Consider the following 23,779-nt stretch of genomic DNA (forward strand, 5'->3'; position numbering starts at 1 on the left):
GCACGGTTTTGAAGAAAACTTCATGGATGGCCCAGGTTACCTAGAAGCCACATGGTATTGCTGAGCTTGGGCCCAGACTTTGATTTGGAGCAGTGGTTCTCAAAGTTTGGCCCCCAAGCAGCGTCATCAGCATTACCTGGGAATTCTCAGACTCCACCCAAGACCTACGGAATCTGAAAATCTAGGGTGGAGTCAGCAATCTGTGTTTTAACAAGACCCCCAGGGACTTCTGATGAACACTAAGGTTTGAGAACCACTGGTTTCAGGCAACAGAGGAAGAAGTTCAGCACCTCCTGTAGAGCCAGGGTTAATTCACTGGCTCGGGGCTGTTTCAGGTAAACTGAAAGGGACAGCAAGGGATGGGCTGGGGAGGAGACTAGAATTCACAGGGGCTGAGGCCGAGGGGGAAAAATGCATAAAGAAAAAAGTTGGGTCCAAAAGGATACAAACATGATACCATGTGTATGACTTCGAAGAAAACATACAAATGATCACCATAAATTGATTGTGGGTACATATAGAGAGACTAAAAGGTGTGCATGTAAGAGATGCATACAAGTGTAGCATACAGAAAGACAAGTACATTTGAGATGGTAGTTACCTCTCAGGGAAAGAAAGGGAGGGGCATTCTAGTAGAGAAGGCTCCACAGCAGGCATCAACTATATTTGTAATGTTACATTTCTTAAGCTGAATAGTAGATGCATGGATGTTTATAGTAATGTTTTCTACAATTTTGTGTAGGTGTGAAATATTTCTAAAGCGGGAGGGGAAAGGGGAGTAGTTCTTCCCACATCACTGGGGCAGGACTTACAGGAGGCTGAGAATTCTAGAACCCAACCTGGCCTTTGAGGTCATTATGAACGTACATTTGTCATGGAAGGAGATAAACCATTAAATAAAACATGCTATATTTGTTCATTTAAATATTTCAAATACTTAGACATATGGTATGTGGATCCCAAGTTGAACTCTTGTTCTAAACCCTGAACATGTTACAGATGAACCAGGGTCAATAGCTGGCCTATAACCCCTTTCCCTTTCTCTCTCCATGCCACTTTGTTACCTGAGCACAGTAGGGCCCCTTGCTTCTGAAAAGTGCTTGTTCCAGTAGCCCATCTTGCTATAGGACTTGGACTTTGTCCCTGACGCAGGTTAGAGTGCAACCACCAATCACCTTGTCTCTTCTGCTCCCCACCCCAACCACACCCCCTCTTTATTCTCCAGGTGTTCAAACCCAAAACCTCTTCAATGGCCCTTCTCCCCCATACCAAATATCAGTGCGCACCTGAAAGCCATCAGCTTGGTCAGGCACACCTGCGTGGACTCCCTTTATTCTCAGCACCACCTCTTAAGAACATTTTACTTCTCTGACAACCTTCAGCTCTGAATTGTCAATATCCTATTTGATTTCCCGTCCCATGTCACAGACAGAGATGGACTACAGAATAGGCTTTATTAAATTTATTTGCTTTGCATATATCATAAATCAAAAAAGCTAAAGAAGTAGAAAACTTGTCAGAATGTGCCTTTAGGCATTTATAAAGAACTTAATCTCTTCATTTAAAAACAGAGCTTTGTTGTTAACTGTGGAAAAGAAATTGTTATTGAAGAGTTCTCAGAGTGACAATAACTGAATACAGGTTCACTGTGAAAAAAGGAAGAGAGGTGTAACAGCTGTGTTGTTAATTGTGGAAAAGAAATTGTTATTGGAGAGTTCTCAGAGTGAGAATAACTGAATACAGGTTCACTGTGAAAAAAAGGAAGGGAGGTGTAACAGCTGTGTTGTTAATTGTGGAAAAGAAATTGTTATTGGAGAGTTCTCAGAGTGAGAATAACTGAATACAGGTTCATTGTGAAAAAGGGAAGGGAGATGTAACAGCTAATCTACCAGGAGTACCCAGATAAAGGGCATCTACCTTAATATATTGTTCACTATGGGAATACAAAGGAAATAAAATTCACTCAATCAAAATAGCATTATCAAAATGGCAAAGGCACGGTATCAGGAAAAATAGATGTTATATAGAGAAAATGCAACATTTAGCATGTAATTGTACTGTGTCACATTATACCAGCATCAGCAAAACCCAGCACCAAGTGTTTAGCTCCGACACCTCACTACCTCTCTGGATTTTTTTGCATGGGGCAGCACCCCACTCAGAATATAAAGGCACAGTCAGATGTCCAGGTCTTCATTTCTGTTTAAGCAAAGCAACACAGTGTAACAGAGGCAGACACAGTGATAACTATACTGAGAAGTCACTTCTGGGTCTCCTAGAAAAACGAGCTAGGTTTACCCCCCAGACATCCAAAGGGAGCTCTCCCTTAGTGTTTGGTGGGTTTGGGGGATGGAATGAAGGGAAAGACATAGAAAGGAAGATTTAACCAACTTCTAGTGAACCTAGATGAGATTCTAGGGTGGTCTGCATCTCAGAAAGCCAGCCAATTAAGGAACTGGCTCTGGGGGTAAAGGTGCCTACATCTTCATTCTTAGCCGAGGAGTTCTTAACGGAGGCTGTGCTACAAAAGAAAAAGACTGTGTGGCAAGATGGGAAAGGAGGCATCAACATTTGCAGGCTACTTGCCCCCACCCCTCATAGCTGACCATCCCTCTCATTCTCTTTCTCACTCTCCCTTTTTGGTCTTCCCTCTTCTCCATGGCTGGGAGATGAGTGGGTTACTGGAAGGTAGTGTCTCTCCAGCCTAGTAACTTTTGAGGTGTGTGCCCCTAGGAATGAGGGTGCGGAAAAGCTGATTTACTCACTTAACGCTTCCAGGTAGCAGAAAGTTCATTTCTCAGTGGCTTTGGGATTGCGCTCTTGCTTTGGGCTAAAACCTTGTGAAGCAAAGATAGCTGAGGGAAAAGGACAAGAAGCTACATGGAGTTCTCCACCTTAAGGCTGGAACCAGAGAGGAAGGAGTTCCAGTGGCCCCAGATGTGCATTGAGGCAGTAAGCTTGCCATATGCCTGATGGAAAGTACAGCTTTTGGCATCTGTAGAACTCTAATTTCAATAGGGTCTTCAGTGCTTAACAGGATATATGTGATAGACAGTGATTTCTGTGCGATCAGAGAGGGTCACGGTAGTATTGGGACAAGAAGCAAAACACTGATGGACTCACTATCCAGAGGAGTAAGATAATTCCCAAGAAGCATTCTGCGTCATAGGGAGGTGCTCGCTGCAGCCAGGCCTGTGACAGGTTGACGTGAGGCATGTCCAAAGAGGGAGTTTTGTGTAAGTGCTCTGCGTGTTACTATCACCCAAGGAGAAAGCATCAGGGGCCCCCAGGGACACAGGGAAGATGTGTCAAGGGGTGATAGGCTGTGCAGAAATTTTCTTGGAGACCCAGAATTTTCACTTCCACCATCTCTTTTAGGAGTCTTTGCAAAGTTTGGAGCAACAACCAAATAATTGCAGCATCTATCTAGGCTCATAAAACCTAAAGGCCAATCTTTGGGTCAAATCATCTGAATGTTTCCATTCCAAAGTTAAAGATTTTGCAATTCTACAGCAGTGCAAATGTTTTCCATAGTTTTAATAGAGGAAATGCTGGGTTTCTGGGTGCTGGCAGTGGCTATATGGAAGGTTAAGCATTCATGGCATTTATTTCATTCAAACAATTATGTTTTAATTCACATTTCTAAGGCTATTTTGCTTAATAAATTCTTATTTTGCTTAATACTTATTTTGCTTAATAAAACTGGTCACAGTAAAAAGATCACTACATAGAATTAATACAGCTATTAGCAATTATCATTTAAAATGCTGATGCTTGGCCAGGCGCGGTGGCTCACACCTATAATCCCAGCACTTTGGGAGGCTGAGGTGGGCGGATTACAAGGTCAGGAGATCGAGACCATCCTGGCCAACATGGTGAAACCCCGTCTCTACTAAAAATACGAAAACAAAATTAGCCGGGCATGATGGCGGCTGCCTATAGTCCCAGCTACTGGGGAGGCTGAGGCGGGAGAATGGCGTGAACCCAGGAGGCGGAGCTTGCAGTGAGCGGAGATCGCGCCACTGCATTCCAGTCTGGGTAACACAGCGAGACTCCGTCTCAAAAAAATAAAAATTTTTTAAAAAATGCTGATGCTCCACACAAGGGCTCTTTATTGCATCATCTCTGCCATGTGGCTCCATGCTTTGGCTTTCTTCCTGGCCAGGGAGAACCAGACAGGCTCAACTGGCTCTACTGGCTTCTGGAACTTGGCTGGGAGAATTGAAGATCGTTTGGTTTCTTTTTCCATGGCAGGCACTTGCAGTATCTTCTGAGCTTCAAATCCAACTGGAACCAAAGCAAATAACACACAAGCAATAAGGAATCCCAGAGATATTGGGGTATGTTGTTTATGGAATGCCAAAATGTTTCCTCCTTTCAGGCTTCCTCTGATCCCCCTGCTCTAGTGCTTTCTAAACCCTTCTCCCTTTGGTGCCAGACTTCTAAAAGTTAGGGCCTGTGTGATGCCATGTGTGATATGTCAAAGGTGTAAAATCAACATGGCTATAGCCACAGGGCCCTGGGCATGGGAAGGCCTGGGAGGTAATACCTGTGCCTATAACTGCCAATCTTTGGGTGGTTATTACTGGATTGTCTTACATCTTTGAACTGAGACCAGAGGGAAACATACTGTATCTGCTTAGTTTCTAAAATTTCAAATAAGGTAATGTTATTTGTGTTTGCCAATCCATGATTTCATGTGAAATGAATTGATTGATGACTCAATAGATGCACCCAGTAAAAGTTGATGGTAAATAATATTGTACTAACCCAACTACCCCAGCCAAGCAGACTACCTCCCTACTCCTAATTCCACTCCCTCCCTCATCCTGCTTATCGTCAATTGACTTAGTGACTTAGACTCAACCAGTGGTTCTCAATCCTGGCTACACATTAGAATCACCTAGGGCTCTTTTAAAAAACGCCAATACCCGTGCCGTTTCCTGAAGCAAATGAATTAGAATCTCTAAGGATGGAGCCAGGACCATCTGTAATTTTTTAAAAAACTCACCAGGTGATTCTGGTGCACAGTGACAGTTGTGATTCACTTGATAGGAGAATAGTGCCCATGAGGCCATTAAAAGCTGTGAGCAAGTCAGCTGCTGCTATTTCATGGCCAGAAAATGGGTTCCTGAATTCCTGGTCTAATTTCTTCATGAGCGGGATTAAGGGAGAGGACAAAGATGGTTCAATATAAATCCATCCTCCACTCCCCTGCTCCTGCTGAAAAAATTCTCTCTAGCACACAACTCTTTCTGGTGAGATCACATTTTATTATATCCCAGCAGAGTATTCCTCTCAGCTGTCAACATTTCCTCACCACTTACACATCCCTGCTCAGAATACAGAGAGGCTTAAACAAGCCTTCTAAATAATTAAAAACAATTGAATATCATTGGGCCTTTAGAGTGAATTATTTTCAACAGTTTCGTTGGAGATGTAGAAAGTGAGAAAACACCGCTTTGCTATGAACTGGAAAGTGACTCGGTACTTTCCTCTTGCATACCCAATCAGAAGAATGTTTCAGTGAGTGACCACAGTTTTGTGCCTAGACAGCTTCTCTGACGAGGCAAAAGACTGGAAGACCCTATGAAAGTTATACACTGGACTTGTATTAGTCAAAATAATTAGATTTTTCTAAAATAAGCTGTATCTAATTAAAGAGCCACGCGAGAAATCATTAAGCTGACTTGGGAGGTAAGAGACAAGTATTACCTGAGCTTGAAATTGCAAAAGTTTCACAACATTTTGCCGGGGCTGTTTTCCGAGTGGTCGGGATGTATGCTTTTACCTGATTTTGTAGGCTTAGGTGGCTTCATCTGTGCTCTCTTCTCCTGTTTATGGACACTGGAAGTGAAAATCTTTTTAGGTTGGTTTTCATTTTCAGGGCCAGCTCCCTTTAATACAAAAATGAAAACAGAAAGCTTGTAAGTTCTGACATTAAAATGGCAGATTGCTTATTCAGAGGACCATAGAGTGCAAGCCCTGTCCTGGGTACTATGAGTTTAACAGTATCCAAAAGGAAAGATTAGAGATATATAGATAGATAAGGAGAGAAATAGCATTGAGACTTTTGGCTTGAAATTTAGGTTCACAAAACCTAAGCTGGCTCAAGTTTACCACCTTTCAGACCAGAAAGAAAGAGCTGTTTAATTTTACAAATAGTGAAAGCAGGTTAACAAGAGAATTATTTAACTTGAGAACAACCTTTTCCTTAGCACTTTACCAACACTTAACAGCAAGCTAACAGAACATGGTAGTTGCAAACAAATCTGATCAATTCATTCAAGTGAGTTCCATAAGATTTCTACTTTTCAAAACTAGCTGACATATGACTTGAAGCATTTCTCACATTAGAAAGTAATATACCTGTAGGTCTTTCCAAAATTCTGCAGTTTATTCTTTTCAAATTAACCTCTTCATAATTGGTCTAAATTAGTGAGTTTATATACACTAATCTATCTCTCCTGACAAAAGCTTTAATCAGGCTGAGAGCAGTGGACTATAATCCCAACACTTTGTGAGGCTCAGGCAGGAGGACCACTTGAGCCCAGGAGTTCAAGACCAACCTGAGCAACATAGTGAGACCCATATTTACAAAAATATTAAAAATTAGCTGGGCATGGTGGCGCATACCTATAGTGCCTATAGTCGCAGCTACTATGGCGGGGATGAAGGGGAAGGATAATTGAGCCTGGGAGGTTGACACTGCAGTAAGTTGTGATTGTGCCACTGCACTCCAGCTAGGATGACAGAGTGAGAACCTGTCTCAAAAAAAAAAAAAAGCTTTAATAAAGGTGGACTTTACCCCTGTGTGATCCTGTCCCCGTGTAAATACTAACAATGAAAAAGAAAAGACCTTTAAAGCAAAGAGTTACACAGGTCCTTGCATGGTCCTTCAACAAATTTAGTAAGCACTTAAAAGTATAGGAGCTTAGACATATCTCTTGATATGCGAATCTGGTATGTTTCCTTGAGTCAGTTTTCTGCAGGTTTGATAAGAGGAGAAAGGCATCATCCCATCAGCTCTTACCCACATGTGGTAGTTAGCCTAGTTTACCACATCACATTTTATAACTTACAGGTAGGTGCCACACCAAACCAAATCAATATGTAGAAATCCAAACATCAAACACAGAAAGGGAACTTGTTTTGTACTAATATGGAAAAGTGCCCAGAAATAAAATGTTAAATGAAAAAAAAAACCAGTATTTATAGTTTGATTCCATTTATAAACATGTGTATAGATAGATAGATAGGCATAAAATATCTGTAAAGGTAATCACTCAACTCTTACCCCAGTTATTACCTTTAGGTATTTTTTTAAGCTATGAGGATGCAAAGGCATAAGAATGTTACAATGGACTTTGGGGACTCTGAAGGAAAGGGTGAGAAGGCAGTGAGGGAAAATACTATGAATTGGGTTAAAATACTATGAATTGAGTTAAAATACTATGAATTGGGTTACAGTGCACCAAAATCTCACAAATCACCATCAAATAACTTACTCATGTAAACAAATACCACCTGTTCCCCCCAAACCTTTTTTTTATGGAAATAAAGAATTTCCTTTTTTATGGAAATAAAAAATAAAATAAAATGACTTACTCCTTATTTCTCAACCAATTTTGTGGAACCTTGCTTTAGAATATTGAGGGCAGGATTTGTTTTGTAGATCTCTCTATATTCATGACTTTACACAACACCCCCCCACACGCACATGCACTTTTGAGAAAGGATCTCGCTCTGTCACCCAGGCTAGAGTGTAGTGGCGTGATCTTGACTCACTACAGCCTCCATGCCTGGGATCAAGCAATCCTCCCACCTCAGCCTCCCACCTCAGTAGCTGGGAATGTCAGTGCATGCCACCACACCCAGCTATGTTTTTGTATTTTTAGTAAAGATGGAGTTTCAGCATGTTGCTCAAGCTGGTCTTGAACTCCTGAGCTCAAGGAATCCACCTGCCTTGGCCTCCCGGAGTGCTGGGATTATAAGCATCAGCCACCACACCTGGCCTGCACAAACCCTTTAAGAGCATAAAAGCAGGGCATATTTGTATAAATGCAAAGCAAGTCTTTCCCTAAAGACTCCTCCTGCCTTGATTAATGCTCCCAAAGAGAGGGGGAGCTGCATGTCCACAAAGTTCCCAATAGAAGCCTAATCAGTGATTCCAGCAAACTTTTTGGAGTGTTTTCTTGGCTACCCCAGGTCCTACCCCATATTTAGGCTCCTTAGGCTCAGCATTGGCTCCAGCTCTGCTCTTAGTTTTCAGCTCTTTCATAGGAATGTGGGCCTTGAAACTCCTCTGCTTCTGCTTTGCCATATTTATCCAAACTGGCTCTGAGACAGCATAATCTGACTGTTGACCATCAGGCTTTCCTGAGAAAGAAATGAAAGGAGTTAGAACTGAAGCAAGGCAGGCAGGGTCTTGAGCCTGGCTGGGGCTTACCCACAATAATATCCCAAATGGGACCCTTGTTAATTGCCAAAGGAAAATAAACAGATATCAACCAGAGAAGGCCCCCCTTTTTTTGGGCCCTCCCTACAACTTGGCAAGGCAGGAATTCCTTGGGTAGTAAAGAAGCTGTACTTAAAAGTGGGCATCCTGTCCCTTTACTGGACCCTTCCCTTGTCCATCCCTCATCTCATCTGCAAATCAGGGTAGGAAACACTTGCCAGGGGTGGGCTGGGAAAATCCCAAGGATGCCAGAGGCTCAGGCCATTGATGCCATTCCTCTAACTCCTAGAAAAATCTTAGAGTATTTGTTACTTCATAGTCCCTCGTACAAGTGTGTGGTTACGTAAGTGTGGTTACAGGAATATAAAAGACTTTCCCAAGGATGGAGTGTGAAAGTCCAAAGGTTTTGGGAGACATTAGTGCCCAAAAGATCGCCTAGCTCTGAATTCTTAGATATTTCAGGTGAGCGAAGAGACATTTATGGCAAATTAAGATTTCAGGCTGAGAGACTGAATATAATGTTCTACTAATGAGTTGGCTTTAAAAATCCACATGGTGTTACGGAGGGGCTTAATGCATGTAAACGTATTTTGAGAAAAGCATAAAATTCCATCCAAACGTAAGGTGTGCAGAGGGTGAGGAAGAGGGAATGGGGAGATGGTCATGTGTCTACTGTGGAATGTAGATGGATGTCCAGAGGGGGACCCCATTGGGAAAGGGAAAACTCAAAATTAACTACCTCCAAATCTATTAAATCTAGAATGGGGCACTATTTTGCTCCCAAACCCATAAGCCAGCCCTGTCAAAGCCACAATTCAGTAAGCAAGGCTAGAATAGACTTTAATGCCCATTCAAGGCTTTGCTTTCCAGTTCTTCTTTCCACGTGATATCTACTTGCCATCTGGAGAGATAAAAGCCTTACCTGGGATCTTGCAAGCAGGTTGCTTCTTGGCCATGCTTTCAGATTTGGGCCTGCTCTGTTGCTTCTCTGCAACATTAGATATTTTGGTGAGGTTCCCTGCAGCCTCCAGGAGCCCCTGGGAAGTGCTTGTTGTGATTTTATGCCCCCTGCCTACAGAGGATGAAATTGGGCCCGAGGGCACTGAAGCAAGCTGGTTGAAGTTATCTTGTTTCTCACTCTTATACTTCTGTGAGGAAGGGGCTCTTTTCAGTCGAACCCCAAAAAGCTTTTCAACATCATCCTGGTTGGATAGGTTTGCATGCTCGTTATTATTACCATCACCACTCTCAAGATCTTCTTTCTTAGAGCAAATGTCCCCAGAAGTGGATGTTTGCCCAGCAGGGGCGGTGGTGAGCTTCCCAGGTTTGGTAGCAGGGGCCGGGATGCTCTTTATGGGGTGTTTGGAACCTTGGCTGAATTTATTGGTTTTGTTTGCAAAAGCTTGATCTCTTCGTAGGAACCAGTTGTCAGAATTGCTCTCAAAAATAGACCGCCTAGCAGCAGCATTCACAGAACTTGAATGAACCTGTTGCTGGAAAGGGCTACTTGGAGGCAGGTGCTTCTCACCGCTGCTCTGCTTTACAGGTACATTTGCTGGGCCCTTTGATGACATCTGTGGCTGGAATTTAGACCTATCTGAGGCTTGGGAAGAATGTTTGGGAGGCAGCTGCTTTTTAGAATTCCTCCACTCTTTAGGAGAGCTGGCAGAAGCAGAGGAGACTTTTTGCTCATACTCAGGTTTCCTCAAGGCCTGGGAAAGCTGTCTGGGAGACAGCTGCTCTTTAAAACTGCTGCACTTCCCAGGAGCTTTCTCTGAACGTGAGAAAACTTTCTGTGGGTCTTCAGGCCTCCCCAAGGACTGTAAAGGGTGCTTCATAGGTAGCATCTTTGAAGAAATGCCTCCCTTAGGATTAGCACTCCCTGAATCTGAGAAAACTTGGTGCTTGATTTTAGGCTTCGACAAAAATTTGGAAGGAAGATTGGGAGGCAGAGGTGCCACTTCACTGCCCCTCTTAAGAGCAGAGCTCTCTGAAAAGATTTGCTGTGCCATAAATTTCACGAATGACTGGGTTGGACGCCTGGGAATCCGTGATTTCTTAGAAATGCCTTCAACAGCCATTTTCTCTAGATATGAGGTCATTTCCTGAACTTTAGACCTCTTTAAGAACTGGGTAGCGTATTGGGGAGGCACTGGGCTCCCAGAAATGCCTGCCTCAACAGCAGCCCTCTCGAAATCTGAGGACAGTTGCTGGACTTTATTTCCCACAGTAAACCAGGAAAGATATCTGGGAAGCAGCTGCTCCTTAGAAATGTCCTCTTCAACAGTAGTGCTTTCTGGATGTGCAGGGAGTTGATACAGTTCCTCAAATTTAGGGGTCACCCATGGCTGGGAAGTGTATTTGGAAGGTGTTGGCGCCACAGGACTGCTGCATTCTGCAGAAGTACTCATTGAGTCTAGGAACTTAGGCCTCTCCGAGGGCTGGGAAAGGCATCTGGGAGGCAGCGACTCCACATAAGTGCCTTCCTCAACAGCTGTGCTTTCTGAGATTTGCCGGATTTGAGGATCTGTCAAGGACTGAGGAGAATATCTGGGGAGCAGTGGCTCCACAGAAATGACTCTCTCAACAGCAACATCCTCTGAACCTGAGAATATGTTTTGTTGAACTTTAGGATTCATCAAGGGCTGGCAAAGAAGTTTAGGAGGCAGAAGCTTCACAGAAATGCTCTCTTCAACAGCCATGCTCTTTGGAGATGAGGAAACTTCTTGCTCCACTTTAGGGTTCACCCATGGCTGGAAAGGGTGTCTTGGAGGGATTGGCTCCATGGAACCACTCTGTTTTACAGAAGTGCCCACTGAACTGGTGGGGACTTGTTGCTGAACAGTAGGACTCATAATGGGCTGAGAAGGGCATCTGGAAGGCAGCTGCTGTGTGGAAGCATTCTGCTCTTCAGGAGTATTATTTGAAGCAGAGGAGACTTCTTGTTGGTCTTTGGGCTTTCCCAAGGCCTGAGCAGGGTGTCTGAGAGGCAGGTCTTCCTCTGAGCTGCTGCAATCCTCAGAACTGTTGTACTTTTCAACATAACTGCTTGATTCTGTGAAGACTTCTTCATCTTCAGGCTCTTCTAAAGCCTGGGAGGGGCATCTGGGGTCCAGCTCCTCCTCAGAGCTGCTCAAGTCCTCAACAAAACTTTTTGATTCTGAGAAGACTTCTTGTTCATCTTCAAACTTCCCCAAGGACTGGGAAGAGTGACCATGAGCCAGTTCTTCAGAACCATCCCCCTCCTCAAGAATATTCTCTGAATCTGAGGAGACTTCTTCAGCATCAGGCTTCCTTGAGGACTGAAAAAGGTTTCTGGGAGGCAGAGTCTTGGCATAAACATCTCCTTTGGCTGTAATACTTGTCATACCCAAAACACTTGCTGTAAAGGCCTGGTGAACATTTCCAGAAGGCTTTTCTTTGCAGGTAGTTTGAACATCCTGGGCTGACTCCATTTTGGATTGGGCCTTCCGTGAATCAAAGCTGAAAGCTTCTTTATCTTCTAACTGGATATGAGAAGGATTCATAGACACCTGAGCCTCTGCTGCTACTGAGAGAATGGCTTCCTCTTGGGTTGTAGAAAGACTTTCTACCATCAGTGAAGGAGAAGCTCTGGCTTCTGTCTTCTCAGCTCCAGAAGCCACATCTTCATGGTATGGTTGTGGATCACTAACCATGGAATTGTCCATATTTTCAGGTATGGGCTGTGCTGCTGATGCTTTTCTGGATCCGAAATCTACGCCATCATTTCTCCTTCCCATGTCATCTTTATCTGAAAGCAACCCCTGAGGGGTAGTGGTTTCTGGTTGTGGAGTTGTAGGCTGCTCCATGTTGTCCTTCTCCAAGGACAAGTGCAAGAATGGGACATTCCTGGCAGTCTTATTGGTAGGCGAAGACCCAGCTCTATCGCCCAGGCCATACCCTTCACTGGATTGTTTAAGGCTTCTTCCTTTGAATTCACACTCACTCAATCCTGAAATACTTGCTCCTTTTCTTCTCTGTCTTCTTCCATATGCTGCTGACATTGGATAGCTCTGACTCCCAGAAGCATCAGTGTTTGGAGCCTGGTCTGTTGTCTTCTTATCATACATCTCAGTTTTGTTGTTCTGTTCCTGGCTTGAGGAATCTGCACCAAACAGAAATAAGGAAAGGAGAAATACATGTGACTTTGACTTCCTAAAATAAGAATACTGTGCCCTGGCCCAATGGTACCTATTTGCTACTGAATTTCCTAGTATGAGGAAGCAGCTATTCGGAAGACAGAGGGCAACTTGGTCACTATTAGGTTTCTGCAATTGGACATTTTTAAGCCAAAGAGAAATCCTAGCTCTAGAAACTGATTCCAGGGTTGGCTTATCACCTTTTTACCAATAGTCTGGTCCACCATTCAGTGTGAGAAACATCAGAAGGCAAATTTTGAACCTGTAACAATGACTACCTTTGGAGAAACTGACTAGGGAAGGAGGAATGGAATTTTTTACTTTCTAATTAGCATTTCTATTTTCTACATAATATTTATCTGAACTACTTGAAATTTCATATCATGTGCATGTATTGCTTTGGGTTTTTTGGGGTTTTTTCTGTTTTTTTGTTTTGTTTTGTTTTGTTTTTTTAGACGGAATCTTGTTCTGTCGCCCAGGCTGGAGTGAAATTGAAAATTAATTATGGCTCTATTTTATACTCTACCCAAAAGACAAATTTCACACTTTGAATTCATACCTCATACCAGGCTGCAGTGGCACGATCTTGGCTCACTGCAACCTCTGACTCTCAGGTTCAAGCAATTCTCCTGCCTCAGCCTCCTGAGTAGCTGGGATTACAGACACATGACACCACGTCCGGATAACTTTTGTATTTTTAGTAGAGACGGTGTTTCACCATGTTGGTCAGGCTGGTCTCAAACTCCTGACCTTGTGACCCGCCTGCCTCAGCCTCCCAATGTGCTGGGATTACAGGCATGAGCCACTGTGCCCGGCCATATTGCTTTGCTTTTAAGAAGGGGTCAATAGGAGTTATCTGGGAGGCAAGATTATGGCCCCTTTTTCTTCTTTTTTTCTACCCTCATATTAAAACAATCCTAGTTGTTTTTATTTCCAAGATGCAGATTGGAGACATTGTTAGCGTGTCTCTCCCACTTGGAAAGACAAAATAGTATGTAGATATTCTTGCTGTGAGCTTTTTCCAAGAAGCAACACAGGAACTTAACAGAAAGAGTGAAGCCAGGTGACAATAAACTATAATAATCCATTAAAAAGTGGGCAAAGGACATGAATAAACAGTTCTCAAAAGAAGATATACAAATGGACAACAAACATATGAAAAATGCTCAATATCACTAATCACTAGGGAAATGCAAATTGAAACACAATGCGATATCATCTTACCTCAGCCAGAATGGCCATTATGAAAAAGTCAAAAAACAATAGATGGTGGGATGAATGTGATAAAAAGAGAATACTTACACACTGCTGGTGGGAATGTCAATTAGTGCAAACTCTGTGGAAAACAGTATGGAAATTTCCCAAAGAACTAAAAATAGATCTATGATTCAATCCAGCAATCCCACTACTGAGTATCTACCCAAAGGAAAAGAAGTCATTATATCAAAAAGACACCTGCACACATATGTTTATTGAAGCACAATTCACAATTGCAAGGATATGGAATCAACCTAAGTGCCCATCATCCTATGAGTAGATAAAGAAAATGTCAAGCACAAGGTAGTAGTTGTACAGATTACTCCTCTCCTTTCTTCTAGTACTTTTCTAAGGAACTCACTTTGATCCCCAGATGGAAGGGCCCCTCGCTGCCTTTCTTCCCTCACTATCTGCTGCATCCCTAGCTCCATCTAGTGGTTTCATACCCAGCATATGGCGCTGAGAATAGCTGACTGCACTCCAAACCACTTCCATGATATGGAAAATCAACTAAAGAAAATGTGATACTACTCAGGCATAACAAAGAATGAAATAATGTCTTTTGTAGCAACTTGGATGAAACTGGAGGCCAATATTCTAAGTGAAGTAACCCAGGAATTGAAAACCAAATACCACATGTTCTCCCTTATAAATGGGAGCTAAGCTATGGGTATGCAAAGGCATACAGAATGGTATAATGGACACTGGAGACTCAGAAAGTGGGAAGGGTAGGAGGGGGTGAGGGATGAAAAACTACATAATGTATACAACGTACATTACTCGAGTGACAGGTGCACTAAAATCCTAGACTTCGCCACTATACAATTTATCCATGTAACCAAAAACCACTTGTACCCCCAAAGCTATTGAAATGAAAACATTTTTAAACCAATCATATGTAATATACATGCAAAGAAATTCTTGGAATGCCTTAACAATTGCATTGGTCCACAGGCTTCAGGTCAAGCACAAGGTAGTAGTCGTACAGATTACTCCTCTCCTTTCTTCTAGTTCTAAGGAACTCTCTTTGATCCCCAGATGGAAGGGCCCCTCGCTGCCTTTCTTCCCTCACTATCTGCTGCATCCCTAGCTCCATCTGGTAGTTTCATATCCAGCATACAGCGCTGAGAATAGCTGACTGTGCTCCAAACAACTTCCATGATATGGAAAATCAACTAAAGTATCTGCCCCCATGGATACTGACTCAGTTCTATCCTCTGTGTGTAAAAGAGACAACTATTAAAAAATAAAGCTCAAAGGCTGGGTGCAGTGGCTCACGCCTGTAATCCCAGCACTTTGGGAGGCCGAGGCGGGTGGATCACGAGTTCAGGAGATCGAGATCATCCTGGCTAACACGGTGAAACCCCGTCTCTACTAAAAATACAAAAAAATTAACCAGGTGTGGTGACGGGTGCCTGTAGTCCCAGCTACTAGGGAGACTGAGTCAGGAGAATTGCTTGAACCAGGGAGGCGGAGGTTGCAGTGAGCTGAGATCGCGCCACTGCACTCCAGCTTGGGTGACAGAGTGAGACTCCATCTCAAAAAAATAAGTAAATAAATAAATAAAAATAAAGCTCAAAAAGATTTTTTTTAAAGTACTCATCTAATCTTCCTTTTTCTTTCTTTTTTTTTTTCTGGAGAGTTTTGTGGTTTTCTTAGTTTTCATGGGAAAATGTGTTTAGGAATATCCTGTCTTTGAACCCACATGTGAAATCTTTTGTGGCAAAAACGTAACATAACTGTTCAACTTAATTTGAGGAACTGCATTTTTTATCAAATATTGCTTGAAATCAGCTTGCCATCAGCTGGAGCCAGCATCAACATATGCACACGCATAAACATACAGAGAGATTTTCACTCTGGTGATATTTGTTGTTTGGCGATTTAATAGGTATTGGCTGCCAAGGACATCTGTCTGCAGCTGCATAACCCCTCTTTGTCCATGGATGTGGGCAATAGTATCATTATTAAGAAAGTCATTTTCTCTCTACAGGAAGAGAAAGGCAACTTTTAAAAAATGATTTTTTGGCCAATTATGTTATTCCTTTCTGGTTCTTTTGCTGAGGAAGAATGCTGAAGGGAAATCAGTGACTGTCCTCCCGTATCTGGGCTCACTGAGGAACTCAGCATGTACGTTAGCCTCAGAGAGGATGAAACAAATTCACAAACAAAACACCTCTCTTGTTGGAAATTCATTTAGATAAAATAAGAATCCAGGTATGATCCTTTACCTGAACCCCACACAAGTGGCAATTGTATTACTTTGGCAGTTTAGATGGAGAAGCCTGGACCACATTTTCTGCATATAAAATTGAAAGCTCTCTGAAGACCAAGGGCAGCAGTCTTAGGTAATTCTTGGGTACAGCTCCTATCAACGTAGCACTGTGTAATGAAGTCTGTCATACATGTTTCTGAGTGAGGGTGAAGATATGCTAACCTGCACTGTCCGTTCCCAGCTTCTTTTGGTTGGTTTCTTTTGGTTTGGTTATACTCTTTTCTTCTTCAGAAACCAATGGAAGGTTTGGCTCCTCCTGCTTTGGTTCCACCTGAAACAGGAAAAGAAAGAGCTTGAATCCTACTGAAGTGCTTTCCAACCACTTCTGCATGGTTGCCAAAGAAAAAGCATCAGGAAAAATAGTTCTTGATGCTGGGCGTGTAACAATACCATTAAAGATGGACGTTATTTCAATGGAGATATTTCCAGGGATTTCTTAATGGAATTGTTTCCACCAAGAGATCCTTGGGGATCATTTTACCTATTGTAAGTGGTTCATCCAGTTTTGGAGTTTCTAATGTCAGAGTGACACACTGCAGGGATCTCTCTAAAATACCCTGGAAATGACTGAACCACATTGGAAGGTCACGAATCTGAAAATGGGGTCGTTGGGTCTGACAACAGTCATGCCCTCGGCCATATTGGGATTCTCAGATTTGCTTCACCAGACCTGTGAGCTAAATTCAAATCCATTTTGGCTTCTTTTCAGGGAATTTAATGAAAGCATGAATTATCTCTTTCCAGATCAAAAGAAGAAAAAGAATTGGGGTTTTGTTGGGAGGGAAAGGAGAAAAAGCTGAAAGGTTCAGCCCTTACACTGGATGGGCTGAAGTTGGTTTAGCATAAACAAGGTTTTCTGATGATTACAATACAGCTCTGGAAATGTCAGTGTAGCACTGCACTGAACAGTGTCCGGAATTTGCTTAGTGTAAGCCTTTATGTCATACATGTAAAGACAAACATACAACTCTTTACACTCCCACTCAAAGTACCTGTGCAAACAGACACAGCTCATAATAATTTATTTTTGAGAAAATGTAGTCAGATTGGGCTGGATTCAAAATCTCTTCATCATTTACTTGCTGTGTGACCTTGGGCAAGTTATTCTCTGAATCACTGTGTCTACATCGATAAATAAGAGACCAGGAGAAACCTCCTGTGGGACTTGCAGATCTAAGAAATTACAGAGCAGGGAGAAAGTGGTAGTAGTCCCTGTGTCATAAATGATCCTGGATCTTTTTTATATTCATCTACATGACAGGGAGAGAGTCACAGGGAAGAAGCGGATGTTCTGGCCTTCTCAGAGGGTAATGCCCAGGCTTTTTCTCAACTAGGCTATACAGAAAGAAGAAAGTTAGAAGGGTCATACTGCTTCCCTCAGCCAACCTTCCCCATCTCCCAGGTTTATTGTGAGGTATTCAGGGCATAATGCATGTATAGGGTTTGGCACCTCATAATTGGTCACCCCTTCTTTGACACCAAACTAAGAAGGTACTCTCAAGGCCACCAGAGGGCTTCCCTCTGCCCCTCTGCTCCTCCACCTGTTCTTTCAACTCGTATTTTTTCTACAACCTAAAGTGAAATTGAGATGCCTAAGCTAGAGGCAAGATGGTGGGATGAAAAAAGTGCTGAGCTGGAAGTCAGAAGACTGAATTCTGGCCCTAGCTCTGCCACCACCTGGGTGTTTGACTTTGGGTAAGTATCTGAAATTATTTGTGCTTTAACGCCCTCCCCTGTAAAATGTTTGTACTATACAATCTTTTAGTCTCTTCACCTCTGATTTACAGTCTCTTCCCTTCAGCCCAGAATCACTGGCGAATTCAGTTTTTTATCAAAGTGAGTTTTATAGCCAACTGACACATCCTTTTAAACACTAAACACTAACACTTTTTAATCCTTAACTTTAAAAACAAACAAACAAACAAACAAAACAAAACAAAACAAAAACGGAACTTCGCTCTTGTTGTTCAGGCTATAGTGCAATGGCGTGATCTTGGCTCACCACAACCTCCGCCTCCCAGGTTGAAGTGATTCTCCTGCCTCAGCCTCCTGAGTAGCTGGGATTACAGGCATGCGCCACCACACCTGGCTAATTTTGTATTTTTAGTAGAGATGGGGTTTCTCCATGTTGGTCAGGCTGGTCTCGCACTCCCGACCTCAGGTGATCCACCCACCTTGGCCTCCCAAAGTGCTGGGATTACAGGCATGAGCCATTACACCTGGCCCTAATCCTTAACTTTTACTAAAAGCCTTTTCCAAAAGCATTATTTCTCTATCTTTTTAAACGGGGATCACGGAAAATAATCTACTTTTTCTAGATGACTTGGACAAATAACGAAATGATCTATTACATTGGACTATGATATAGTGTGACCCTGAAGGACATATTGAGGTGGGCAAAGTTCTTGAGCCCCTATATTAAAGGGCCCCAGATTATTTCCGTCATTCTCTCTGCTATCAGCTGTCACTTCTCTTTGCTGTCAGGTCTGAGTCTGATCTGTGGCCATGTTTTTAACACAGTAGATCTGCTTCCTAGAAAGTCATGTGGCATCTATTTGGAGATCTTTGGATGGGTTAACAACTAAGTTCTGTATGTTTAGGGTTGCTGAAAGTTTGACCTCCAAATAAGTGGAATAGTGCTGCAATTTGTAACTCATGGGTCTCATCTGATTAATAACGGAAAGAATCCTAATCTGGGCTAGGGTTGAATATTCTCTACAAATAGGGCTGAGTGAACTCCCAGATGTTAACCCAATAAGCAGTTTATGGGGGTTTAAATCATTCACTGTTTCTGCTTCATTTTAGTCCCTTCTAATATGAGTTCCACATAGATAGGAAACCACACCCAATAGATGCAAGCTTGCTCACCCCTCTGCGGGTGTCAAGCTCAGGACAGCACCCTTGACCTTGCCAAGCTTACTTAGGGCATGAGTCTCCTACACCATACTATTTCCCTAGTAGTAGTTTGCAAAGGTTGGAACTCATCTTTTCTTATACAGGAGTTTAGTGCCCTGTCTCTTGAAGGACTTACAATCACTTGAAGGTTCTTCTTTTGTTTGCGGGGATTTAAAGTCATCTTGTGGCGAGCAGCTGAAGAATCCAAACAGCCCTCGGTGGTGGCTGGGGTGCTGAAACCAATGGGCAGCTGGGTGCTGCTGGTAGAGGCAAGCGTGGCAAATGCAGTCAAGGACTGTGAGCAATCAGGTCCGGATGATAACTCAGAGAAGCTCTGGAGAAGGTGGGAGAAAATAGACGAGTCAATCGTATGCTGTTATTGGTCTCAAAAGTTGGATATTCTTCTGGCTGAAGAATTCCTAAAGAAGAAATCCTTCATGAACTACTGTCCCTTTTTCTTACATTTCCTGTCAATAGGCTTATTCATTAGAGGTAAGCTCCATAATTTTGCTGGTTTCCTTGCAGATGAAAACAAGAAACAGGAAGAAGTTTGGGTTACTCCTCTGCTTAGAAAACTTTCAGGGGCACCCCCTTGTCCTCGGGATGGGAATACAACCACTTAATTGAGTTTGCAAAGTCAGAGAGATTGCCTGTTCTCTTGTCCTAGATCCCCTTCTTATCAACAGGACATCTGGCTGGGGTGAGAGGCACAATCAGTTATCAGTGAAACCCAGCAGAGCTCTGGGATTTCTATATTGGAGGGTTGGGTGGAGGGAGGAAATTAGGTTGGAAGAGGGCCTGTCTGCAAGGTGCATTTTCATAGACAGCACACTACCTTTTATTTATATTGACAATTCATGGGTGCAAGACTGATGGGAGGACCCTCGGGAACTGAATGCTCCAACTTCCAGTGGGATAGTGATGGAGCCTGTAACCCCGTCCTCATTATGGCTGGCCTCCATATCTCCATACAATTTGGTTCTGGGACACCTAGTTGAATTCCTCTGTAGGACCTTCAAAATAGTCTCCTCTGGGCTTCTGGACATAGCATTTTCCATATCTCAAAGAGCCTCCCCAGACCTCTTTCCATTCCTAAGAAGATTTCAATTTCTGTTAGCAGAAGGCCCTTTGAAGATCAGCTGGTAAACTGTCTCTGCTAGATACTAGTAGCAAACGATATATTATAATTTAGCAAGTAGACAGAATTTCCACTTGTGTTACCCACCAAATTCTCTTCAGGCTAGTTTTGCACAGTGCCAGGGATCCCCTTGGTACTTGCAGCTTTCACATGCCTTCATGGTTCCCACCACCATTGTATGTTGATGCAATGATAATCTTAGCTACTACCTTGGTTATGAAGATGACACTGTCATTCCAGTACATGGGGACTTAACACAGTGCTAATTGGTCAGGCTGATGATAAATCCTGCAGACCAGTCTGCTCTGGATTCAGGGAGAAGGCAGAGAAATAGTACAGTTGCCTTTTGTGGGATCAATCACACAAAAGTAGGATTGATCCCAAGATTTCCTTTACTTCTTTGTGCAACTTTCATCTATGAATTTATATACTGCCTCTTCCTGATATCGTCTAGTTAGATTATGTTATGTACTGGAAATATAAATTTGGTATCAGTGTATAGAGTAAAAGCTCTTCTTTTATTGTTCTGAACATCTTTCATACTTCAGAGTGGTGTCATAGTTCTGGTCTTTTGGGGCTGGAGGATAACATCTATGCTCCCACTAACCTCACATGATCTGTCTTCCTTTTATCCCTGACCACATTACCAGCCATTTCCTGCTGCAGACACACTGCTGGTCTGCTGTTCTTCAAGCACTTCAGGCATGCTCTCCCCTTAGGGCCATTGTGCCTGCTGTTCCCTCTGCTGGGCATGCTCTTCCCCCATGTCCATGTGGCTAGCTCCCCTACTTCCTTCAGGTTTTGATTCAAAAGCCACCTTTTCATGGCTGGATGTGGTGGGCTCATGCCTGTAATCTCAGCACTTTCGGGAGGCTGAGGTACACAGATCACCTGAGGTCAGGAGTTTGAGATCAGCTTGGCCAACGTGGTGAAACTCCGTCTCTACAAAAAATACAAAACTTAGCCGGTGTGGTGGCAGGCGCCTGTAATCCCAGCTACTTGGGAGGCTGAGGCAGGAGAATCACTTCAACCTGGGAGGCGGAGCTTTCAGTGAGCTGAGATCACCCCACTGCACTCCAGCCTGACCGACAAAGTGAGAGACTCTGTCTAAAAAAAAAAAAGGCACCTTTTCAGTGATGTCTTCCCTGGCCAATCTATTTAAAATGTTTGAGCCACTTCGTTTCCCCTTCCCTGCATTGTTTTTCTCCCTGTCACTTTTCTCACTGTCTGACATACTATACATTTTCCTTATTTAGCTTGCTTATTGTCCATGTCCCCCATTACAATATAAACTCCATGAAGAAGGGTTTTTATCTGTTCTATGTACTACTGTATTGGGGATACAGCACCTCCAACTGTGCTTGTAGTAGTTGCACAAGCACTACATAGTAGTTGCTCAAAACATGTTTTTAGAACTGGTGACTTGATTATGTTAAAGGCTTCCACCAGAAGTTGCTTTTCTGAGATGTCATCAGAGCAAGCTCCTCTGTTCCCTGTATTATTTTAGTTATTCTTTCTGAGGCCTCACTAGCTCCAGCCAAAGGTAGAAGGAGAAAAACAAGGAGGCCTCTGAATCTGGAAACCCTAAAAGAACACCATACAACTTGCTTTGCATGAAAGCCAACTTACAATGCCCACATGGCAAGTAAACACATATTTAATAAATATAAAGACCTTTCAATTCAGTTGGCATCCCAAACCTTGTGGTATAAACACTAAAGATACTTAGTTTACTTTAGTGAAACTCATTCTATAGCGTAACAGAAAAATCATGCTCAGCAAAAATATGGCAATTTCTAGATTGGGTATGTGCAGGACAGAGTTTATCTGTTTCTAATCACAGCCTAAGCCAAGAGTCCATCAAACTTAATAACAGCCACTGATCTCTTTGTGTTAGCTCGACTCTCACTAAGGAATCTATAGACATCAGTTTAAACACAGACCCACATCCATTCTCAAACCAGAGATAAAAATTAAAGAGCAAAACCATCAAGCATTCTCCTCATCTGACTATGGAGCTCAAGCTCAGACATGTGATTTAAAACAGTCTTGAGGGGGGCGCCCAAGATGGCCGAATAGGAACAGCTCCAGCCTCCAGCTCCCAGCGTGAGCGACACAGAAGACGGGTGATTTCTGCATTTTCAACTGAGGTACTGGGTTCATCTCACTGGGGCGTATTGGACAGTTGGTGCTGGTCAGCGGGTGCAGCCCAACCAGTAAGAGCTGAAGCAGGGTGAGGCACCGCCTCACCTGGGAAGCACAAGGGGGAAGGGAATCCCTTTTCCTAGCCAAGGGAAACTGAGACACACAACACCTGGAAAATCGGGTAACTCCCACCCTAATACTGCGCTTTAACAAGGGTCTTAGCAAACGGCACACCAGAAGATTATATCCCACACCTAGACTGGAGGGTCCCACACCCACGGAGCCTCCCTCATTGCTAGCACAGCAGTCTGAGATCTAACTGCAAGGTGGCAGCGAGGCTGCCAGAGGGGTGCCCACCATTGCTGAGGCTTAAGTAGGTAAAGAAGCCGCTGGAAAGCTCGAATTGGGTGTAGCCCACCGCAGCTCAAGGAGACCTGCCTTCCTCTGTAGACTCCACCTCTGGGGACAGGGCATAGCTTAACGAAAAGCAGCAGAAACCTCTGCAGATGTAAATGTCCCTGTCTGACAGCTTTGAAGAGAGGAGTGGTTCTCCCAGCATGGAGGTTGAGATCTGAGAACGGACAGACTGTCTGCTCAAGTGGGTCCCTGACCCTTGAGTAGCCTAACTGGGAGACATCCCCCACTAGGGGCAGTCTGACACCCCACACCACACAGGGTGGAGTACACCCCTGAGAGGAAGCCTCCAAAGCAAGAATCAGACAGGTACACTCGCTGTTCAGCAATATTCTATCTTCTGCAGCCTCTGCTGCTGACACCCAGGCAAACAGGGTCTGCAGTGGACCTCAAGGAAACTCCAACAGACCTGCAGCTGAGGGTTCTGACTGTTAGAAGGAAAACTAACAAACAGAAAGGACACCCACACCAAAACCCCATCAGTATGTCACCATCATCAAAGACCAAAGGCAGATAAAACCACAAAGATGGGGAAAAAGTAGTGCAGAAAAGCTGGAAATTCAAAAAATCAGAGCGCATCTCCCTCTCCAAAGGGACACAACTCATCGCCAGCAATGGAACAAAGCTAGACAGAGAATGACTTTGATGAGTTGAGAGAAGAAGTCTTCAGTCGATCAAACTTCTCAGAGCTAAAGGAGGAACTATGTACCCAACGCAAAGAAACTAAAAACCTTGAAAAAAGAATGGATGAATGGATGACTAGAATAATCAATGCAGAGAAGACCTTAAAAGAACTGATAGAGATGAAAACCATAACATGAGAACTACGTGACAAATGCACAAGCTTCAGTAACCAACTCAATCAACTGGAAGAAAGAGTATCAGTGATTGAAGATCAAATGAATGAAATGAAGCAAGACGAGAAGTGTAGAGAAAAAAGAGTAAAAAGAAATGAACAAAGCCTCCAAGAAATATGGGATTATGTGAAAAGACCAAATCTACGTCTGATTGGTGTGCCTGAAAGTGACTGGGAAAAT

General features: G+C 43.2%; 1 protein-coding gene across 1 annotated transcript in view; it reads right to left on the minus strand.

The window, feature by feature from the left end:
* Positions 1-1,437: 1,437 nt before the first annotated feature.
* KIAA1210 (KIAA1210 ortholog) overlaps positions 1,438-23,779 on the minus strand; it is a 50,672-nt gene continuing 28,330 nt past the window's right edge. Inside the window, exons 6-11 of the mRNA XM_045383941.3 lie at positions 19,182-19,379; positions 16,313-16,421; positions 9,381-12,584; positions 8,216-8,379; positions 5,792-5,897; positions 1,438-4,287 (exon numbers count right to left, since the gene is read on the minus strand). Coding sequence (XP_045239876.2) covers positions 4,112-4,287; positions 5,792-5,897; positions 8,216-8,379; positions 9,381-12,584; positions 16,313-16,421; positions 19,182-19,379 — 3,957 coding nt within the window. The 3' untranslated portion in view covers positions 1,438-4,111. The remainder of the gene's footprint in view (positions 4,288-5,791; positions 5,898-8,215; positions 8,380-9,380; positions 12,585-16,312; positions 16,422-19,181; positions 19,380-23,779) is intronic.

The sequence above is a fragment of the Macaca fascicularis genome, chromosome X (genome assembly GCF_037993035.2).
Source record: "Macaca fascicularis isolate 582-1 chromosome X, T2T-MFA8v1.1".
Classification (NCBI taxonomy): Eukaryota; Metazoa; Chordata; class Mammalia; order Primates; family Cercopithecidae; genus Macaca; species Macaca fascicularis.